At 44.6% G+C, this 20,078-nt stretch overlaps 1 long non-coding RNA gene and 1 gene segment (V, D, J or C); one reads left to right on the plus strand and one right to left on the minus strand.

Moving 5' to 3' along the window:
- Window positions 1-983: 983 nt before the first annotated feature.
- On the plus strand, window positions 984-11,749 carry LOC122462796. Its single transcript, XR_006285594.1, has 5 exons — window positions 984-1,249; window positions 4,003-4,058; window positions 4,898-4,996; window positions 8,825-9,108; window positions 11,491-11,749. It is a non-coding gene; the product is annotated as an uncharacterized LOC122462796 (long non-coding RNA).
- Window positions 10,359-11,874, minus strand: LOC119563607. The segment is given in 2 exon segments: window positions 10,359-10,765; window positions 11,743-11,874. Coding segments are annotated over 2 exon segments (438 nt in total).
- Window positions 11,875-20,078: the final 8,204 nt, after the last annotated feature.

A 20,078-nucleotide genomic window follows, 5' to 3' on the forward strand; every position in this document is an offset into this window, starting at 1 on the left:
AGTTTATTGTGTTTTATAGGCTTTCTCTGTAGTGCTTTTGTGCTAAATACTGTATTGTGCTTTGTGAAAGCTGGTTGGTCACTGGTTGATGCTGCCGTACCCCTTTGAGAGATAATACAGTGCCAACCATTCTGCTAAAGTCAAACCCCTTAGGATGTCCACCGTCAGTTGCAATCCTAATCCTCTCTTGTGGAAGGAGAGGGATTTGATGGGTGTCTTTAATGGGCCACTGACGCACTAATGCCAGTGAAGTGACACAGATACACATCAGCTGAGAGGCTGATCTTCTGTCTTCCTCGCCGTCTGACAAACAAGCACTTATCAGATCAGCCACTCAGTGGGTTTTTGTACAGCTCCCCTGTGGGTTTCAGTCACTGTGTCACTCAAGCCACAGAAATAGTCAGCAGAGTCGCTCACTTGGCTGGAGTTTTTATTTAGATGGAAGGATATTGGGTTTCTCTCGTGTTTAGCAGAAAAGCCTCGCCTGCGCTTTCTCTCCTCCTCGTCTGTTGCTTCGTACTCTGTCAGCAAGAGGCGAGGGGCTTCGTGTGGATACTGTACATACCAGAAGAGCACTGGAGACCCAGACGTTTTATAGGTGCAATTCAGAAGCACCGGTTTTCCTTCAGGGACTGTAATGGTGCCTTCAGTTTGTGTCACCGAATTTCCATAGGTCTGTTCTGTGAATGAAAAAAAAAATGGTTAATTGTGGATGGGATTTTCTGAGGATCTTAAAGGAGTTGGGCACTCAAAAGCCAGTTCAATGACAGCTTGGCACCAAATCCCTTAGTGTCCTCTGTAGAATAGAATACCACACAACATTTCTCTAATATAATATAATGAATATGTACCTCTCAACTGAACTTTATTGCCGTCATTGCTCATTCTATTCCCAAATTTACTTATGATTATTAAGACTTTGATGTCCCCTCATGTTGTTGTCATCTATTTAGACCAGAAGTAAAAAGCCTTCAAACCGAGCATAAATGGAGAACGATTAAGCCTAAGGAAGCAGACCTGGGATGTTTATCTACCTTCCAAGCTTCCAAAAACTGAGAGGAGGGGCTAAAATTTATAAACTGGTGGTTTATAAACACGAAATTAGGGCGAAATCCGCGTCTCCTGAAACTTGTAACTCCACACTGTCTTCCACGGAGTTGTGACAATTCACAGCGGCTGAGGATCTGGCCCAATAGACCTGAAATCTTACTCACCCAGAGTGGAAAATATTGCAACAACTGAGACACAGGTGAGGAACATCTTCAGGGGATCAGGTGAGCTAGAACCTTGTCCCCAAGCTGCAGAGGGAAGCGTCTCCCTTGCCTTCCCCAGCCGTGAGGACAAGTGGGGAAAGAGGTCTTTAAAATATAGATCCACTCACTTTCTTTGTGGCCCCAACTCTCCTCCGCTGTGTGCCTACGGCGCTAACTACACGGCAGCCTGCTTCTGCCCGTGAACTAGGCTCCCTGGCTTCTGCGGGGTGTCTGAGAGCAAGGGCGGGGGAGAAATTGCGGGGGAATCCGAGACCACAGGAAGCAGCAGGCTGTGAAATGTCAGCTCTGCGCTTGGGTGAGGGGCTGGTAGAACAGGGCCCTCTCGTGGTACATATGCAGGGGAGCTTCCTCAGCCGCTAACACGGTTCCTTTTACAACACTCCGGCCATAGTAGCCAGCTGTAAAACCTGCCTGGTGTGACGCTGAGCCGGGTTAGGCAGCTGTTGTGCTGAGACCTCAGCCTGTCGTGTCACCCAAAGTCCTTTCAGTGTTTCCTTTGTATTCCTCCCTCTGTTTATCTGCACCCACCTGTTGTCTCCTTTTCCACTTGGATTGTAAGTGGATTCAGTGAGGAGGATGCCTGTTTTTGTTCTGTATTTGCCTAGAACAACAGGGGCTCCTACTTGTTATTATAATCACGTTGACTCTACCATGAGCATTTAAACCAGCTGTTCCCATTCCCTAATTTTATTTAAAATTTTGGAGGGAGGGGGTTGTGACGATAAACATCATTTTACAAACCAGAGAAAACCCTGCATTAACGCAGTCAGAGGGGAGAAATAATCAAAAATATGCACCACAAGGATTCATATTTAATGTACCATTTCCCCAGATGGTCTAAAGAGCCATAGCTTCATTGAGATAAATGGATCCACACAGATTTACATCAGCTGAGGTTTCATACTGTTACATATTGTCATAAATATAAAGGGAAGGGTAACAAACTTTATGGATGGAGTAACATCAAATCCCTCCTGGCCAGAGGTACAGAATCACTTACCTGTAAGGGGTTAATCAGTTGAATTAACCTAGTTGGAACCTGACCAGAAGGACCAATGGGGAAAGAAGATACTTTCAAATCTGGGGGGCGGGGCACGGTTTTGTTTGTGCTCTTTGTGTGTTCCCTCTCTGGACAAAGACAGAGACCAAGCAGGTAACCCAGCTCCTACTGAAATGATACATATAAAATTACAGAAATTGTAAGTAATAGCAAGGAAATGCTTTAGATTATCTTTTGTTTTAGCTTGTGAATTTTCCCTGTGCTAAGAGGGAGGTTTATTCCTGTTTTTGTAACTTTGAAGTTGAGCCTAGAGGGGAATCCTCTGTGTTTTAAATCTTTTTATTACCCAGTAAAATTACCTTCCAATTACCTTGTTTTGTTTTCCAACCTGATTTTACAGAGGTGCTTCTTTTACATTTTTCTTTATAATAAAGTTCTTCTTTTAAGAACCTGATTGATTTTAGTGTCCTAAACATAAAGGGTCTGGTCTGTACTTTTATTAAAAGCAAATGTTATTCTCAAACCTCCCCAGGAAAGGGGGTGAAGGGTCTTGGGGGGATATTTTGGGGAAATAGGAACTCCAAGTGGCCCTTTTCCTGAATCTCTGTCACTTGGTGGTGGCAGCAATACCGTCCAAGGACTAGGAAGGATTTGTGCCTTGGGGAAGTTTTTAACCTAAGCTGGTAGAAATAAATTTAGGGGGTCTTTCATGCAGGTCCCCACATCTGTACCCCAGAGTTCAGAGTGGGGAGGGAACCCTGACACATATAATAGAGGTCTATGAAATCATGAATGGTGTGAAGAAAGTGAGTAAAGAATTGTTGTTAAGCCCTTCACATAACTCAGAAATGCTTAAGGAACCACATCTAAAACAAAACCTAACAGAGTCTGCCCAAGTTGGGCGCTGGGGTTCCACTGGGTATTGGACTTTTCAGCTTGTAAAAGAGATGACTAAGGGTGGATATGATTGAGATCTATAAAATCATGACTGGTGTGGAGAAAGTAAATAAGGAAGTGTCATTTACTCCTTGTCATAATACAATAATGAGGGGTCATCTAATGAATTTCATAGGCAGCAGGTTTAAAACAAAGAAAAGGAAGTATTTATTCACACAACACATAGTCAACCTGTGCGACCCATTGCCTGGGGATGTTGTGAAAGCCAAAAGTATAACTAAGTTGATGAAAGAACTAGATAAATTCATGGAGGATAGGTTAATCAATGGCTATTAACCAGGATGGTCAGGGATGCTACCCTATGCTTCTTAAATCTAGCACTGCTACAAACTGGGGCTGGGGGTTGGGGGATGGATCACTCAATACCTTGCCTTGTTCTGTTCATTCCCTCTGAAGCAGCTGGCACATGCCACTCTAGAAAGATAGGGCTCGGGGCTGAATGGATCATTGGTCTGACCAAGCCTGGCCATTCTTATGTACATAGATTGGTAGAATCATAGTTTTTAATCCCTGAAGGGATGAGTAGATTATCTAGTCTGACCTCATGTGTAACAGAACCTGCACGAATTTCACCCAGTTACTCCTGCATTGAGCCCAATAACTTGTGTTGGACAAAAGCACAGATTCCAGAAAAGCAAAGAGTCCTGATTTTTAAGACTTGGTGATTTGTTCTTCCCCCTCTCCCATTTTTAACAGTATGATTTATTTCTCATTTGAATTGGTCTGGGTTTATCTTCCAGCCATTGGTTCTTTTCATTCCTCTCTCCACAGCTCTTTCCTCTGTTTTCCCTGCGGATACAGTACTTATATACCACAATGAGGTCAAGGTATGAAAATATAACTTTTTTTGAGAGACAGGAGTCTTGGACTTTCTGTGCTTCAGTGAATTTTTGTTCAGCTCCCCTGCTGGTTACAATCACTGTGTCTCTGAAGGCGCAGTAATAGACCGCAGAGTTGTTCATTTCACTGGAGCTTTTCTTCAAATGGAAGGATTTCTGTCTTGGACATGGTCAGCAAAGAACCCCTGCTTGTCCCCTTCATCATGGCCACCCCTTGACGTTTTATCTCTCAGCCATAACTTCGGTGCTTTATGGGGGTGTTGAATATACCAGAGGAGATAAGGGAATAGGATAGACTCATGGGCACACTCAATAAACACTGTCATTTAGGGTGAAAATATTTAAAGTTACCTAAGTGGTTTAGATGCCTATATCCCGTTATTTGGGGGTAACCCTAACCTTAAATGCGCCCAGCCCCTTTTAAACATTTAACCCTTCCAAACCTAGGCGTTTCAAGAGTGGTTGGGTTTTGAAAAATGGCAATAGGAAGTATTTCAAGGTGGACAAATGAAAATGCTGCTTACTTGAAATCACAACCAGCAAAATAATTGACACTGAGGCGAAGAACATGGTGGGAAGTCAATGGTTCTTGATCCGAACTGTTCTTATCACCCCCCGAAAAAAACCCATTTATGAGGAGGGGATCCGCCTTTTTATTTCCCACAGCTACCAGAAAACTGTCTGTTTCAGAGTAAAGCCTTAAAATCACGGGCTGGTTCTCTACTGTTTCCGTTCAGCTGTCTGTGTGGGTGCTAAGAGCCTCCTGAGTGGGTGGGTCCTTCAAATCTGACATTTTTCTTGAGCTGCAGTGACAGTGTTTTAAACAGGGCTCGAACAGAAAGAGAAGGGGTTGGACTGCAAGAGGCTCAGAGTTCATAAGACACCAGGGGACAGAAGGGTGGGTCATGCAGAGACAAAATATTATTGTAAGTATGAAACAGATCCTCCTTGTGGTCAAAGGCATCCGCTGAACAAGGGTGTCCTGATGGAAAATACGGGTATATTGATGGGATGGAGGGGGATATTGACGGGAATGTGGTATATTGATCATAAATAGGAGATATTTGTGGGGATTGAATCTATAGCTAGGAAAATAGGGTATTTTGTTGGGGGGGAAATGTATTGATGAGAAACGGGAATACAATGATTGGATACAGCTATAATGATGGGAAATAGGAGTATATTTGTGGGAATCATGGATGCTGATGGTAATACGATGTATTCTTGAGAAATATGGTAAATTGATGGGCAATGGGGTATACGGATGGGAAATAGTGTGGTGATGGGGAACATTTGATCTAGTGATATAAAATGGGGTGTATTGATGGGAAATGCGGGTAGATTTGCGGGGTATGGAGTATAAAATAAATTTTAGTGTGATAATTGTGTTGAGTAGCCACCTTTAATATCTTCACACCCCTTCACTGGTTTAACTGAATGACTTAACACCTGTGGTATGAAAAGAATGAAACTTCCTCATGTTGATACGGTCTGAGTGTACTGCACCAGTCAGGATAAGGGCTGACTTCCACCTGCAGGGCTGAAGTTTTGACACCTTGACTCATCAATGGATTGACTGTGAGGGGAGGAGTTTGTGTAACTATATTTGGATTTTGTAAAGTGTCCTTGTTCTGTTCCTTAAATGCCTGAGTCATTTCACCTCTCTCCCAGCGCTCCCTCTGCCCCTCTCTCTGCGCTCCCCGCTGCTTAGCCCAGCAGTGGGATATTAATTGCACGGGGGCCGCCTCCGCCTATCACACTGTGTCTCTCAGAGCACAGTAATACACCCCTGTGTCTGCCAGCCTGAAACTGCGCAGGGCCAAGCTGCTGGACTTTCTGTCTACAGAGGTGTGCAAGGCTCTCTCTGGGTTGGGGCTATGAACAGTTTCAGTGAATCTGTGATAAATGAAAGGGATGGGGGTAGTTCCCTTTTATGGACACCCAGCCAGCCACTTAGCTATAAAATTCCTCTTAGTAGCTGTTCTCTATTTGCTTTACCTGTAAAGGGTTAACAAGCCCTCAGGTAAAAGGAAAGGAGTGGGCACCTGACCAAAACAGTCAATGGGAGGTCTAGAACTTTTTTAAATGGGGAAAAAAACTTTCCTTTTTCTGTCTGTCCTGTTTTCTGGGAAAGAGGGGAACAAGGAGCAATTATGCTATGAGAAGCTTTAAACCAGGTATGATAAAAAAAAATAATCAGATCATACCTAGAATTACTTATTTGGAACCCCCAAATGTGTAAATAGAGTAGGAATGTTTAGAAAGACACAGTTAGGTTTATTTCTGTTTATTTCTTGGCTTGTAGACTCCAGATGCCTTTGTTTTGCTTGTAATCTTTAACCTGAACCTCAAGACAGCTATCTTGATGCTTAATTTTTGTAATTGCTTCTTTTAAGATCTAGCAAAAAGCCTAAGTTCCAAATGTATTTTCTTTCTTTCTGTTTTTAATAAATTTTACCTTTTTAAGAGCAGGAGTGGGTTTTTGTGTCCCTAGGAGGTCTGTCCACGTGTTATTTAATTAGCTAGTGGCAATAGCTGATTTCCTTTGTTTTTTTCTCAGTTTTGCTCCGGAAGGGGGCATGAAAGGGCTTGAGGGTGCCCCACAGGAAGGAATCCCCAAGTGTTCCTTCCTGGGTTCTCAAAAGGGGAGGTGGGATTTGCACTTGGGTGGTGGCAGCATCTACCCATCCATGGTCAGAGAGAAGCTGTGACCTTGGGAGTTTAATACCAGCCTGAAGCGGCCAATTTTTAAAATCTTTGTGGGCCCCCACCTTCTGCACTCGAAGTGCCAGAGTGGGGAATCAGTCTTGACAGTATCCATGCCTTATATATTGGGGCCCTTGGTTCAGGAACTGCCGGTACCAGAACATTTATTAATTTGTTACTGAAGGGTGACTGCACGTCAGGTTCAGATCTCCTCCCTCAGACGTTTCTGCAGTGACTGGCTGCTTGATATCAGTTCTGCCCAGGGCACCTAGGAAAGAAAACAGAGCCAAGAATGCATTTCATGGGGGCCTTAGAGTGAACACCCCAGTCCCTTCTCCTCATCATTTATGTAGCTCTCATTAACCTCACAAAGATCCCTACTAAGCAGCGTAACTGTGAGAAGAATAATTTCAGAGAGCTCAATCCATAGCCACTGGTCCTGCTTCCAGGTTCATGCTGTGGCATGGGAACACTGGAGTTGCTATCACAGAATCATAGGACTGGAAGGCAACTCCAGAGGTCATCCAGCCTAGTCCCTTGCACTCAATGGCAGGACTAAGTGTTATCTCTAGACCATCTGTGACAGCTGTTAGTCTAACCTGCTCTTTAAAACCTTCAATGATGGAGATTCCACAACCTCTCTGTCCATCTATCTATGTGTATGTCTACATTGGGTGTGGAAGGTGTAATTTCCACTTAGAGCAAACATACCCTGGCTCGCTTTGATTTGAGCTTGCTAGCTAGCAACCTTATCTTTAGGGTTTTTTACAACACTCAGCCATCCCCAGTGTGTCTGAGTAACACATTCCACTAGCAACAAACCTAAATCTCTCCCTCTGGTTCAGCACAGAATGCACAACCCAACAGAGAGAGGTAAAAGGCAAACCACCAGGGCCTCTTCCCACCAAATTCCAAATTCCTAAAGGGTTCGAATACGGATAGTTACATAATGTCAGCAACAAAGTCACTCCCCTCAAGAGAGACATTTTCTGGGGAAGAAACTGTGACCCCACTCTCAAGGCCTTTAGTACCAGCTCAGTAAGAATTGACAGAGGCAGCCTGAGAGGTTGAAATCACAAGAGAAAAGCCCCGAAAAGCAAGAGCAGTCCCCCAAATGGAGGTCTGAGATTTCTATGAGAGTCGATTGGGCCACACCTTCAGTTGCTGTATATTGGCAAAGCTCCATTGAAGTCATTCTGGTATATTGTGTTCATTATTGTGCTAAAGGGGATGCACAGAAACATAAGACATGCTCATTATTTTCCTCTCCCACTTTAAAATTTAAAAGCAAGAAAGGTTATCTTATGCTTCCGACTCTGGACTGAAACTCATGAGACCTAAGAGGTCAGTTTCTGGCTTTATCACAGTTTTTCTGTGTGATTTTAGACAAGACACTTAGTCTGGGAATCAAATTGGCCTATGAGTAAAATTTTCAGAAGCCACCTTAGTTACTTAAGAACCTAGGTCCCATTTGAAAGAGTGATTGAGTGCTGGAGGTCTTGAGGGACTGATTGGTCATGCCTCACTTAATCCACTGGAAAATAAGAAAAGGAAATTTTAAAATATATGTAGATCTGGCTGGGTGTCCTGCTAGTTCCTAATGGCAGGATTTGAATGTCCAAGCCCCATTAAACAGTAAACCAGGAGTAGGCATCTAAATCCCTCAGACAGTTTGGAAAAACTCAGCCTTAGTGTAAATATTATGTTTTCATCAAATCAATGTGTATCATAACATATATAACATAATGCACACTGGGCAATAGTATAAATCTAATACATAAACATAATGCCTTCACTCCAGCATAATATAAACACAACAGGAACACAATGTGCATAAATATAATGTAGACACTCAGATATAATAAGAGCCCACTCGATCTTAGATCCTGGAAAATTTAAAGGATTGAAGAAAAAAGATTCACTTACAAGAGACATGATTAAAATAGCAGCGAGCCAAGGCTAAGGTGTCCTTGGGTTTAATGATTCTGCAACAAAGCAATGATAGTTCCCTGGACCAATAAAAACTGACTTGTCTTTGTGTCTGACAGTTTCGAGAAGAGAAGAATTGGGGCCACGGGATGGCACCTTATGAAGAGCTAATGAAACATGACAAATACAGGAAGATATAATAGACACACCGTGCGATGACAGAAAGACAGCAGCTACGCTCAGATATACGGGAACCCTAAGAAATGCACTCAGTTGTAATGACCACATATTCAGAGACACGTCCAGCCAGAGAGACGGAGTTATCGCCGGGCTCCTTCACAAGTGAGCAGGCTGAGGAAGGAAATCTCTTCTCACTCACTTAGAACAGACACGATGAAAACAGGTGAGACCCAAGACGAAAGTATCCTTGGGATTCAATGGGTCTGGGACAAAAAGAATCGCGGTGCCAAGTGCCAAGGCCAGGAAGAATTAATTTGCCTTTTTATCCGGCATCTGCAAGAAAGGGAAAGAGCTTTTGTCTCCCTCTCGATCTGGCTTTCTTTGCTAGGAAAAGGTTTCTGAATCGGACTGTCGGAGATGGGTGCGTTGGAAGGGCAGAGGTGGCTGGGTTGAGGTCAGGAAAGTTCAGAGTTATCCGGAGAGAAGAAAGCTGTTTTTCTGGAATTATTTCTCTGGCACAACACCACCCTCACGAAGCAAAATACATGCACAGATGGGAAACGGTTGATGTACATTTTCTTTGCTGGTTCTCATAGAGATAGAATTTGTCTATTCCAAGAGGTGGATGATCTTGTAAAGAATCACGCTAGCAAACCATGTATCCATTTAGATGGATGGATGGATGGATGGATGGATGGATGGATGGATGGATGGATGGATGGATGGATGGATGGATGGATAACACCCGTCAGGGATGGTCTAGGTAATACTTAGTCCTGCCTTGAGTGCAGAGGACTGGACTAGATGGTCCCTTTCAGTTCTATGATAAATGGAAAAGGAGGACTTGTGGCACGTTAGAGACTAACAAATTTATTTGAGCATAAGCTTTTGAGCGCTCAAGCTGTAGCTCACGAAAGCTTATGCTCAAATAAATTTGTTAGTCTCTATGGTGCTACAAGTCCACCTTTTCTTTTTGCGGATACAAACTATCAGGGCTGCTACTCTGAAACCTATGATAAAAGGCTACATGGATGGATAACCAGATAATCCATCCATTTTATCTGATCTCTCCCTCCATTTATCCTGGGCAGGTAACGATTCCCGAACTGCTCAGTGCCAGTTTTCCTATAGAACATGAATTTCTCCTCCATGATCATGGCAGATTTTGTGTCTTCGTTGCCTTTCTCTCAGTGATATTTGATTGTCTGATTGCACTTTCCTTCAAGAACAGGGCTGAATGCAGCTTTCACGGGAGTTGTTCAGGAGAGTGTGGATGTGTTCTGGTCTTTCCTGATTTTACTTCAATGGGTGATTCATGACATTCACCATCACTCATGAGATGGTTCAACTCCGGATTAGGGCAAAGAAGGAAACACAGAGACCTAATTAGAGAGAGAGAGAGAGAGAGAGAGAGAGAGAGAGAGAGAGAGAGAGAGTTGTTTCTGTTCCAGTTCAGTGTTTGCAGACTTCCCCCCTTCTGCCCCCGCGTCACGCTGAGACCCCAGTGCCCGAGGATCCCCGCTGCTCCGCACAGACGCTGCGCGGTTTTTGCGCAGCTCCCCTGCTGGTCCGAGTCACTGTGTTGCTCGCGGCGCAGTAATAGATCCCGGAGTCGCTCAGTTCGCTGGACGGTTTCCACAGGTGGAAGGTTTTTTTCTGTCCATCGTGTGTAGCGTTGAACCCTTTCTCTATCCCCATATCCCAGTCTTCCCCTCCCGTGTCCCGCAGGAGGAGCCGGGGGGGCCCACTGGGGTACTGCACGTACCAGAAGGGGAAAGCATTGAAAGAAAACTCGTAGCTGCAATTCAGAAGCACTGGGTCCCCTTGGGAGATGATACGGCTCCCTTCAGTCTGACTCACTGAGTCTCCATAGGTCTCTTCTGTGGTGGGGAGAGGATAATAAACACAGACAGAAATAATGGGTACAACATATTGACTCCAGATATAATGGAAACGTGACACACACACACACACACAGATGTAACAGCATAATTACCACAATTGCAGTCAGATACACCCAAAACCATCATATTTACAATCAGATTTAATAGAAATATGACAGACCCACACAGAGAAAATAGAAACAATGTAAATTTAGTATAAAAGAAAAATATTTGCACTAAGATATAGGAGAAACCCTTATAGTAAAAACATAGCATGGACATTCAGATGGGAGACATCTGTCAGCTACATAGAGATTTAAGATAAACATATACACTAAGCTATAGTAGGGACTAGAGAGATAATGTGTAACATATTTTATCTATCTAGTCCCTACTCTAGTTGAGTGTATATATAATGTTTTCACACTGGGCGATAGTATACATCTAATACATAAACATAATGCCTTCACTCCAGCATAATATAAACACAACAGGAACACAATGTGCATAAATATAACGTAGACACTCAAATATAATAAGAGCCCACTCGATCTTAGACCCTGGAGAATTAAAAGGATTAAAGAAAAACGATTCACTTGGAAGAGAAATGATTAAAATAGCTGCGAGCCAAGGCTAAGGTGTCCTTGGGTTTAATGATTCTGCAACAAAGCAATGATAGTTCCCTGGACCAATAAAAACTGACTTGTCTTTGTGTCTGACAGCTTCGAGAAGAGAAGAACTGGGGCCATGGGATGGCACCTTATGAAGAGCGAATGAAACATGACAAATACAGGAAGATATAACAGACACACCGCGCGATGACAGAAAGACAGCAGCTACACTCAGGTACACGGGAACTCTAACAGATGCAGGCAGTTATGACCACATATTCAGAGACACGTCCAGCCAGAGAGACGGAGTTATCGCCTGGATCCATCACAGGTGATCAGGCTGAGGAAGGAAATCTCACTCACTTAGAACAGACACGATGAAAACAGTTGAGACCCAAGACGAACGCATCCTTGGGATTCAACGGGTCTGGGAGAAAAAGAATCGTGGTGCCAAGTGCCAACGTCAGGAAGAATTAATTTCCCTTTGTATCCAGCGTCTGCAGGGAAGAGAAAGAGCTTTTGTCTCCCTCTCGATCTGGCTTTCTCTGCTAGGCAGAGGTTTCTGAATCGGGCTGTCCGAGATCGGGGCGTTGAAAGAGCAGAGGTGGCTGGGTTGAGGTCAGGAAAGTTCGGAGTTATTCAGAGAGAAGAAAGCTGTTTCTGGAATTATTTCTCTGTCACAGCACCGCCCCCACGTGGCAAATACGTGCACAGATGGGAAATGGGCTTCAGAGTGGTAGCTCTTTTAGTCTGTATCAGCAAAAACAACGAGGGGTCCTTGTAGCACCTTAGAGACTAACGATTTATTTGGGCAGAAGCTTTGGTGGGCTAAAACCCACTTCATCAGATGCATGGAGTGGAACATACAGTAGGGAGGTATAAATACACAGCATATGAAAAGGTGGAAGTTGCTTTACCTAGTGGGGGGTCAGTGCTAAAGAGCCAATTCAATTAAGGTGGAAGTGGGCTATTCTCAACACTTGACAAGGAGGGGAAAACACTCTTGTAGTGCTAATGAGGCCAATGTAAACAAGGTGGCCCATTTCAAACAGTTGACAAGAAGGTGTGAGTATTTACCAAGGGGAAATTAGTTTTGTAAAAACAATGAGGAGTACTTGTGGCACCTTAGAGACTAACAAATGCATTTAGTTTTTGTAATGACCCGTCCACTCCCAGTCTTTATTCAGACCTAATTTGATGGTGTCCAGTTTGCAAATTAATTCCAGTTCTGCAGTTTCTCGTTGGAGTCTGTTTTTGAATTTTGTTGTTGTTGAAGAATTGCCACTTTTAAGTCTATTATTGAGTGACCAGGGAGATTGAAGTGTTCTCCTACTGGTTTTTGAATATTATAATTCCTGATGTCAGATTCATGTTGTCATAAATATAAAGGGAAGGGTAAACCTCTTTAAAATCCCTCCTGGACAGAGGAAAAATCCTCTTACCTGTAAGGGGTTAAGAAGCTAAAGGTAACCTCGCTGGCACCTGACCAAAATGACCAGTGAGGAGACAAGATACTTCAAAAGCTGGGAGGAGGGAGAAAAACAAATGTCTGTCTGTGTGATGCTTTTGTCGGGGACAGAACAGGAATGGAGTCTTAGAACTTAGTAAGTAATCTAGCTAGGTATGTGTTAGATTATGATTTCTTTAAATGGCTGAGAAAATAGCTGTGCTGAATAGAATGAATAGAAGCTGTCTGTGTGTCTTTTTTGTAACTTAAGGTTTTGCCTAGAGAGATTCTCTATGTTTTGAATCTAACTACCCTGTAAGGTATCTACCATCCTGATTTTACAGGGGTGATTCCTTTACTTCTATTTACTTCTATTTCTATTAAAAGTCTTCTTGTAAGAAAACTGAATGCTTTTTCATTGTTCTCAGATCCAAGGGTTTGGGTCTGTGGTCACCTATGCAAATAGGTGAGGACTTTTACCAAACCTTCCCCAGGAAGTGGGGTGCAAGGGGTGGGAGGATTTTGGGGGGAAAGACGTGTCCAAACTCCATTTTTTTCAGGAACCCAGATACAGTTTGGTGGTGGCAGTGGAAATCCAAGGGCAAAGGGTAAAATAATTTGTACCTTGGGGAAGTTTTAACCTAAGCTGGTAAAAGTAAGCTGAGGAGGTTTTCATGCCGGTCCCCACATCTGTACCCTAGAATTCAGAGTGGGGAAGGAACCTTGACACATGTCCATTTAATATTTTCTGTAGAGACTGTCCAGTTTGGCCAATGTACATGGCACAGGGGCATTGCTAGCATTGATGGCATATATCACATTGGTAGATGTGCAGGTGAACGAGCCCCTGATGGTGTGGCTGATGTGGTTAGGTCCTGTGATGGTGCCCCTTAAATAGATATGTGGACAGAGTTGGCACTGGGGTTTGTTGCAGGGTTTGGTTCCTGCATTAGTGTTTTTTCTTGTGTGGTGTGTAGTTGCTGGTGAGTATTTGCTTCAGGTTCGGGGGCTGTTTGCAAGCAAGGACTGGCCTGTCTCCCAAGGTCTGTGAGAATGAGGGATCATCTTTCAGGATAGGTTGTAGATCCTTGATGATGCACTGGAGAGGTTTTAGTTGGGGGCTCTAAGTGATGGCTAGTCATGTTGTGTTACTTTCTTTGTTGGGCCTGTCTTGTAGTAGGTGACTTCTGGGTACCCTTCTGGCTCTGTTAATCTGTTTCTTCACTTCCGCAGGTGGGTATTGTAGTTTTAAGAATGCTTGATAGAGATCCTGTAGGTGTTTGTCTCTGTCTGAGGGATTGGAAGCTGGCAACTCCAGACAGCTACTGATTGGTCACTTACCAGTCTGGAGTAAGTTGACTGTTGGAATCATGTTGATGCAAGTTTGCAGGTCCATTAATCACATCCTTCTAAGAAGAACCATGACTCCGGGTAACGTGCGTGGCATTGTGGCTGGCTTTGCACAAATGGGTTTCCCTAACTGCGGAGGGCCAATAGATGGGATGCATATTCCAATTCTGGCACCAGACCACCTAGCCTCTGAGTACGTTAATCGGAAGGGGTATTTCTCTATGGTTCTCCAGGTGCTTGTGGATCACCGTGGGTGTTTCATTGACATTAACGCAGGCTGGTCCAGAAAGGTGCATGACGCACGCATCTTTCAGAACACTGGCCTGTTCAGGAAGCTGCAAGATGGGACTTTCTTCCCAGACCAGAAGATCACCGTTGGGGAAGTCGAAATGCCCATTGTGATCCTTGGAGACCCCGCTTACCCTTTAATGCCATGGCTCATGAAACCCTGCACAGGGAGCCTTGACAGCAGCAAGGAGCAGTTCAACAACAGGCTGAGTCGGTGCAGAATGACTGTGGAGTGTGCTTTTGGCCATTTAAAGGGCCGCTGGTGCTCTCTTTATGGGAATCTGGACCTGGCCGATGACAGCATCCCTGCAGTTATATCTGCATGCAGTACCCTCCATAACATTTGTGAAGTGAAGGGTGAAAGCTTCACTCAGAGATAGACCTCAGAGGTTCAACACCTGGGGGCTGAATTTGAACAGCCAGAGAGCAGGGCTATTAGAGGGGCCCAGCACAGGGCTGTAAGGATTAGGGATGCCTTGAGGGAAAAATTCGATGCTGAGAGCCACCATTAATGTTTGGTGCCCTGCACTGGAGTGAAGTGCAGTGGTTCCAATGTTAGCAGGAACCTGTGTTTGCTATGTATGATGCCCTGACTTGCCCTGCCTGTTGCTTTCCTGGGCGAGGTATGTTTTACTTAATGCAGTCATAAAGAATATTTTCAAAGCCAAAAAATCCATTCATTGAAAAGAAAATTCACGTATTTAAAAGAAGCACAACTGCTTGGGAGACAGACAGGGCATGACACATCTGTGCTGTGTGGGAGGAGGGAAGGGGGTGGGGTGGGGAATGGGACAATCACAGATTTGCATATGTCCTGTTATCATACTCAGCCTTCCCATCTGGAGTGCCGTGCAATCAGTGCTGCCCTTCAGGATGGCTTTACTGTATGGTGATGGGGGTTGAGTGCGGTGGGTAAAGGTCGTAGTTTGCAGGGCTGGGTGGTGAAGCTACAGGTGTTGGAGGCAACTGGTGGTGATAAGAACCCGGATGTTGAGGAAAGTGGGTTGGAGGTGACATGGGGGCACAAGGAAAAGAGTTTTGGGACAAGGGCTGCAAGGGTGGGTGGCCGCAGATGTGCTCCATCTGCAGTGCTATGAGCGCCTGTATCAAGTCCGCTTGGCACTCCATGATGCTTAGCAGCTGCTCCTGCTTTGGTGCTGGCGATCCACATTCTGCTGGCAGAGCCTCCCTACAGTCTCCTGCCACTCCTGCACTTTCTGATTTTCATTAAGGGACTGCCACATGACTTCATGCAGCATGTCCTCTTTGCTTCTTCACGGTCACATCCTAATTTGTTGGAGTCTTTCCGCTGTTAATAACAATGATGGCTGGGATCTCAAGTTTGCATCTGTAAAGCCAAAATGCAACACTTAACAGAGGCAGCATTGTTCACACCAGACAGAGCAATGATTCGTCCATACTTAAAGACAACTACAGTGTACACAATAGCAGAAATTGCCCATCCCAAAGCTAGTGCACATAACCCACAGGAGCCCCAAAATGGTGAGTAAGCACAGGAGGAAGGGGGACTGATTGTTTCATGGCTGTACCGTCCTCTAGGATTCTGTGCCTTCGGGAGAGCCGACAGCTGCAGGGGGGCCCTATACTGAACACTGTCCCCTCATTTTCCACAGCATAAGTTTGTCCTGGAAGATAACTCACTGCTGAGGGTGACCTGGGAAGCAAGGGAGGGTCTTCTGCAAAAATTCAGCTTCTGCCCTGGCCCATATACAGCTTGTCTGTGTGCAGCAATGGTCCCCCCACCCCTCACAGCACAGTGGTGCAGACATGTTAGACTTACTGGGACAAAGAACATAGTAGCTCTGCCAAGGAATCTGCACAAGAGGATGGCCCAGCTTCTGCATGAGAACTTTGAAGAGATCACTGAGGCCGATTACTGCGATGTGAGAGAGCACATCAACCCGTATTCCATACGTAGGCATGCATGCAGCCCTAACTCTGCAACCCTTCTCGCCCCAAGAGCCTGTACCCAACAATTACCTTCCCAAAATAAAAGCCACTTACTGGGTACCTCCTCTACTGTTTTGTTTGTTTGTTTGTTTTTGTTTTTGTTTTTGTTTTTACCAAACACCGTCCACTGTGACTGGCTATCTTCCTCCTGGCTTGAAAACAGCTCCTGACTGCATGCATCTAGGGATGCCTGGCTATCCCTCTCCTCCTCAGCACCCTCGCATCTGCTTTCCTCCTCCTGCCTTGTTGAACTCTGTGCTGCTACGGCCTCTGAAGTGTCCATGGTGGTCTTTGGAGTGGAGGTGAGGTTGCCCCCAAGTATCGAGTCCAGCTCTTTGTAGAAACGACAGGTTGTGGGGGCAGCACCAGAGTGGCATTTTGCCTCCTGTGCTTTGTAAGCACTCCGCAGGACCTTCACTTTAACCCTGCACTGCTGTGCATCCCGGTCATGGCTCCTTTCCATCATGTCCCTTGATGTCTGCCTGAAGGTATCATAATTCCTACGGTTGGAGTGCAGCTGGGACTGGACAGCTTCCTCCCCCAAACACTGATGAGGTTCAGCACCTCACCATTGCTCCATGCTGGGGATCACCTGGTGCGTGGAGGCATGGTCACCTGGAAAGATGCACTGAGAGCACTCCACACCTGGCTGAGCAAACAGGAAGGGGAATTTCAAAATTCCTGGAGAATTTAAAGGGCAGGTCTGATGGTTGGTCACCTGAGGGCAGGGCAGTAGAGTTCAAAGTGATGACCAGAGTGTCTAGAACAGGCATTGTGGGGCACTTCTGGAGGCCGATCAGAGTGCATTAACAGGCCAGGGCATCCACACTGGCACCGCGGCGCTCCAGCCGGGGCACAGCAAGCATTATGCTTCTCATGGAGGTGGATTACCAGGGGCACTCCAGCCGCGGAGTCTGGGTGCTCTACGTGCCTTGCCAGTTTGGACACCTCAGGAGTTAGGGTGCCCGGGGCTGACTTAATGCACTCTAACTTGCACGTATCAGGGGGTAGCCATGTTCGTCTGTATCCACAAAAACAAGGAGTCTGGTGGCACCTTAAAGACCAACAGATTTATTTGAGCATAAGCTTTCATGGGTAAGAACCTCACTTCTTCAGGTGCCACCGGGCTCCTTGTTGTTTTTCTAACTTGCAAGTGTAGCCAAGCCCTAAAGTGCTTCAGAACTGGTGCTTTTCGAGGTGGAAGCTGTTTGAAGGATTACAAGGGGTGGTGGTGGGAGGGACCATGGTAAGAGAGAAGAGAACTCACCAGCCAGGAAAATACAGTGTTTTTTGTTTTATTGTCTGTGGCAACATTGCCCCCACTTGGCAAAAATAATCTCACTGTTGGGAAATTTTAGTAGCAGAAGCAACGTTTCTCATATCTTTGCAGCCAATCAAGCAACCATTTCTATGGCGTAGGTGGGTATTTCTTCCTGCATGATATGGGTGGGTTTATGAAAAAAATATCTATCTATCTATCTATCTATCTATCTATCTGTAATATTACTCTGTGCGTGTGTGTATACACAATGTATAAACTTAAAAGCCCTTACATATATAATATGTGTCTGTGTTTGTGTATCTATTATGGGTATCACAAGGGGGACCTTCTGTTTAGAAATATTCCTGTTAAGTTAAATTGTGTTTTATCTTATTCCCTACAATCCTAGAAACCTTACACCCGCTTTAAGGGAAATCACAGGGCTGAATAATGAGCAGTGCCAGAGAGAAATGTTATTCTATATTCTTTATATGTAAAATACCCCGAGTCCCCATGACTTCCCAATCACTCCCAGACCCCAGCCTGCAGGTTCCTGTGTGTGGTTTTTGCTCCGTTCCACACCTGATCTGTTTCCCTATGTCTCTCACTGTGCATTAATAGGTAGCGGAGTCCCTGGCTTCACTGGAAAGTTTCCCCAGAGGGAAGAATTTTTGCCTTTCATCCTGTGTATCGTTGAACCCTCTCCTGATCCCTTTATCTGAGTCCTCCCTTTCAACGAACCTCTGGAGTAACCTGGGGGACTGGCTGGGATACTGCACCTACCAGAAGGGATAGGAAGAAACAGACTTGTAACTACAGTTGAGAAACATACTGTCTCCTTATAAGATGGTAAGGCTGCCTTCAGTTTAGGTCACTGAGTCTCCATAGGTCCCTTCTGTGCATGGCGCAAAGCAGTACAAAATGAGAACTGTGACAATGGAAGAAAAATAGACACTCTGAGACAAAATAGATGCACACAGAGAACATGGAAACATAATAGACAAAGATATAACAGAAACATAATAGATATACTTAGACATAATATATAAATAATAGATACATAACACTTTCACTCAGATACAATAGAAACATCATAGATACATATATAGGTAATGGAAAAATCAAGTAGATAAAGATATAATAGAAACAGAATAGATATATTCAGACAATAGAAACATAATAGATACATTCAGGTGTAATGCACCCATAGTAGATACAAATATGTTAGACGCATAATAGAGACACTCAGATTTCACAGAAACATTACAGATACACTCAGAGGCAATGTACGCATAGATTCATACCGATCTATTAGATACATAACAGAGACACTAATATCATAGAAATATAATAGATACATACTTAGATATTGGAAACATTCTGTCTAGATGCAATAAATAAATAGAAACACAATAGCTATACTCAGAGACAATGTGAACATAACAAATACTCACAGATATAATAGAAACATCTTGGATGCCCACAATGATATTGGAAACAGGATAGATAAACTCAGAGATAATGAAGAGTGATAGAGTGATAGACAAATGCAGTGATAGAGACAGGATTATCGCTTGGAAGAAAAGACTTTTCTCAGGTTATCTAATGGAATCTTACTCTGCACAGACAGGATCCTAACAGCCAAGACCAAGACCCATGTTAAATGTATCGTGGGTTTCAGTGAGTCTGGAGAAACCACTGTGCTAAGTCCTCACACCAAAAATAATTGATTTGCCCCTGTATCTGGCAGTCGCTGTGCAGGGAAGAGAATGGTTTCTCACACCGGGCAAGGTCTCACAAAGGTCTATGCAATCTCTGAGCTAGGGACCCCACCACCATAAATCCCATACAGCTGACTACATAGAAGTGACTATCTCTGCTCTGCAAATGCTTCTGATTGGTGTTGACAGAGATGCCTGCATTTGAGGGCTTAGGGGCAGGTGGGTTGGTGGCAGAAAGGAACAGAACCTGTGGGGTGGGAAAATATTGTCATTTATACTATTTCTTAGACACCGCATTGCCCTCTAGGAGCAAAGTGTGTGCAGGGGAGGGAAATCATGGTATCAAATGGGGGGTTCTGATAACTTTGCGGATCAATCAGCTTTCTCTACACACATCTATCCCAAAACACAGGAATTTCCCTTTCATCTATCTATCCCTCGGAAGGGCCAGATTAACATTTTGTGGGCCTGGCCCCAAACATATTTGTGGGCCCCCATGGAGGCAATGGAGCATGGCGATGGGGAGGTCAGTCCCTGGAGAGAGGGACCAGCCAGGGAATGGGGCATGGCATGGCAGGGGTGGCCCCGCTCTACCCAATGCAAGGGCACTGTTTACAAACTGGCAGTTGCCAGATGCCCTATGTTGCCAGCATGCCCCTTC

This window comes from Chelonia mydas, chromosome 13, assembly GCF_015237465.2.
Source record: "Chelonia mydas isolate rCheMyd1 chromosome 13, rCheMyd1.pri.v2, whole genome shotgun sequence".
Taxonomy (NCBI): Eukaryota; Metazoa; Chordata; order Testudines; family Cheloniidae; genus Chelonia; species Chelonia mydas.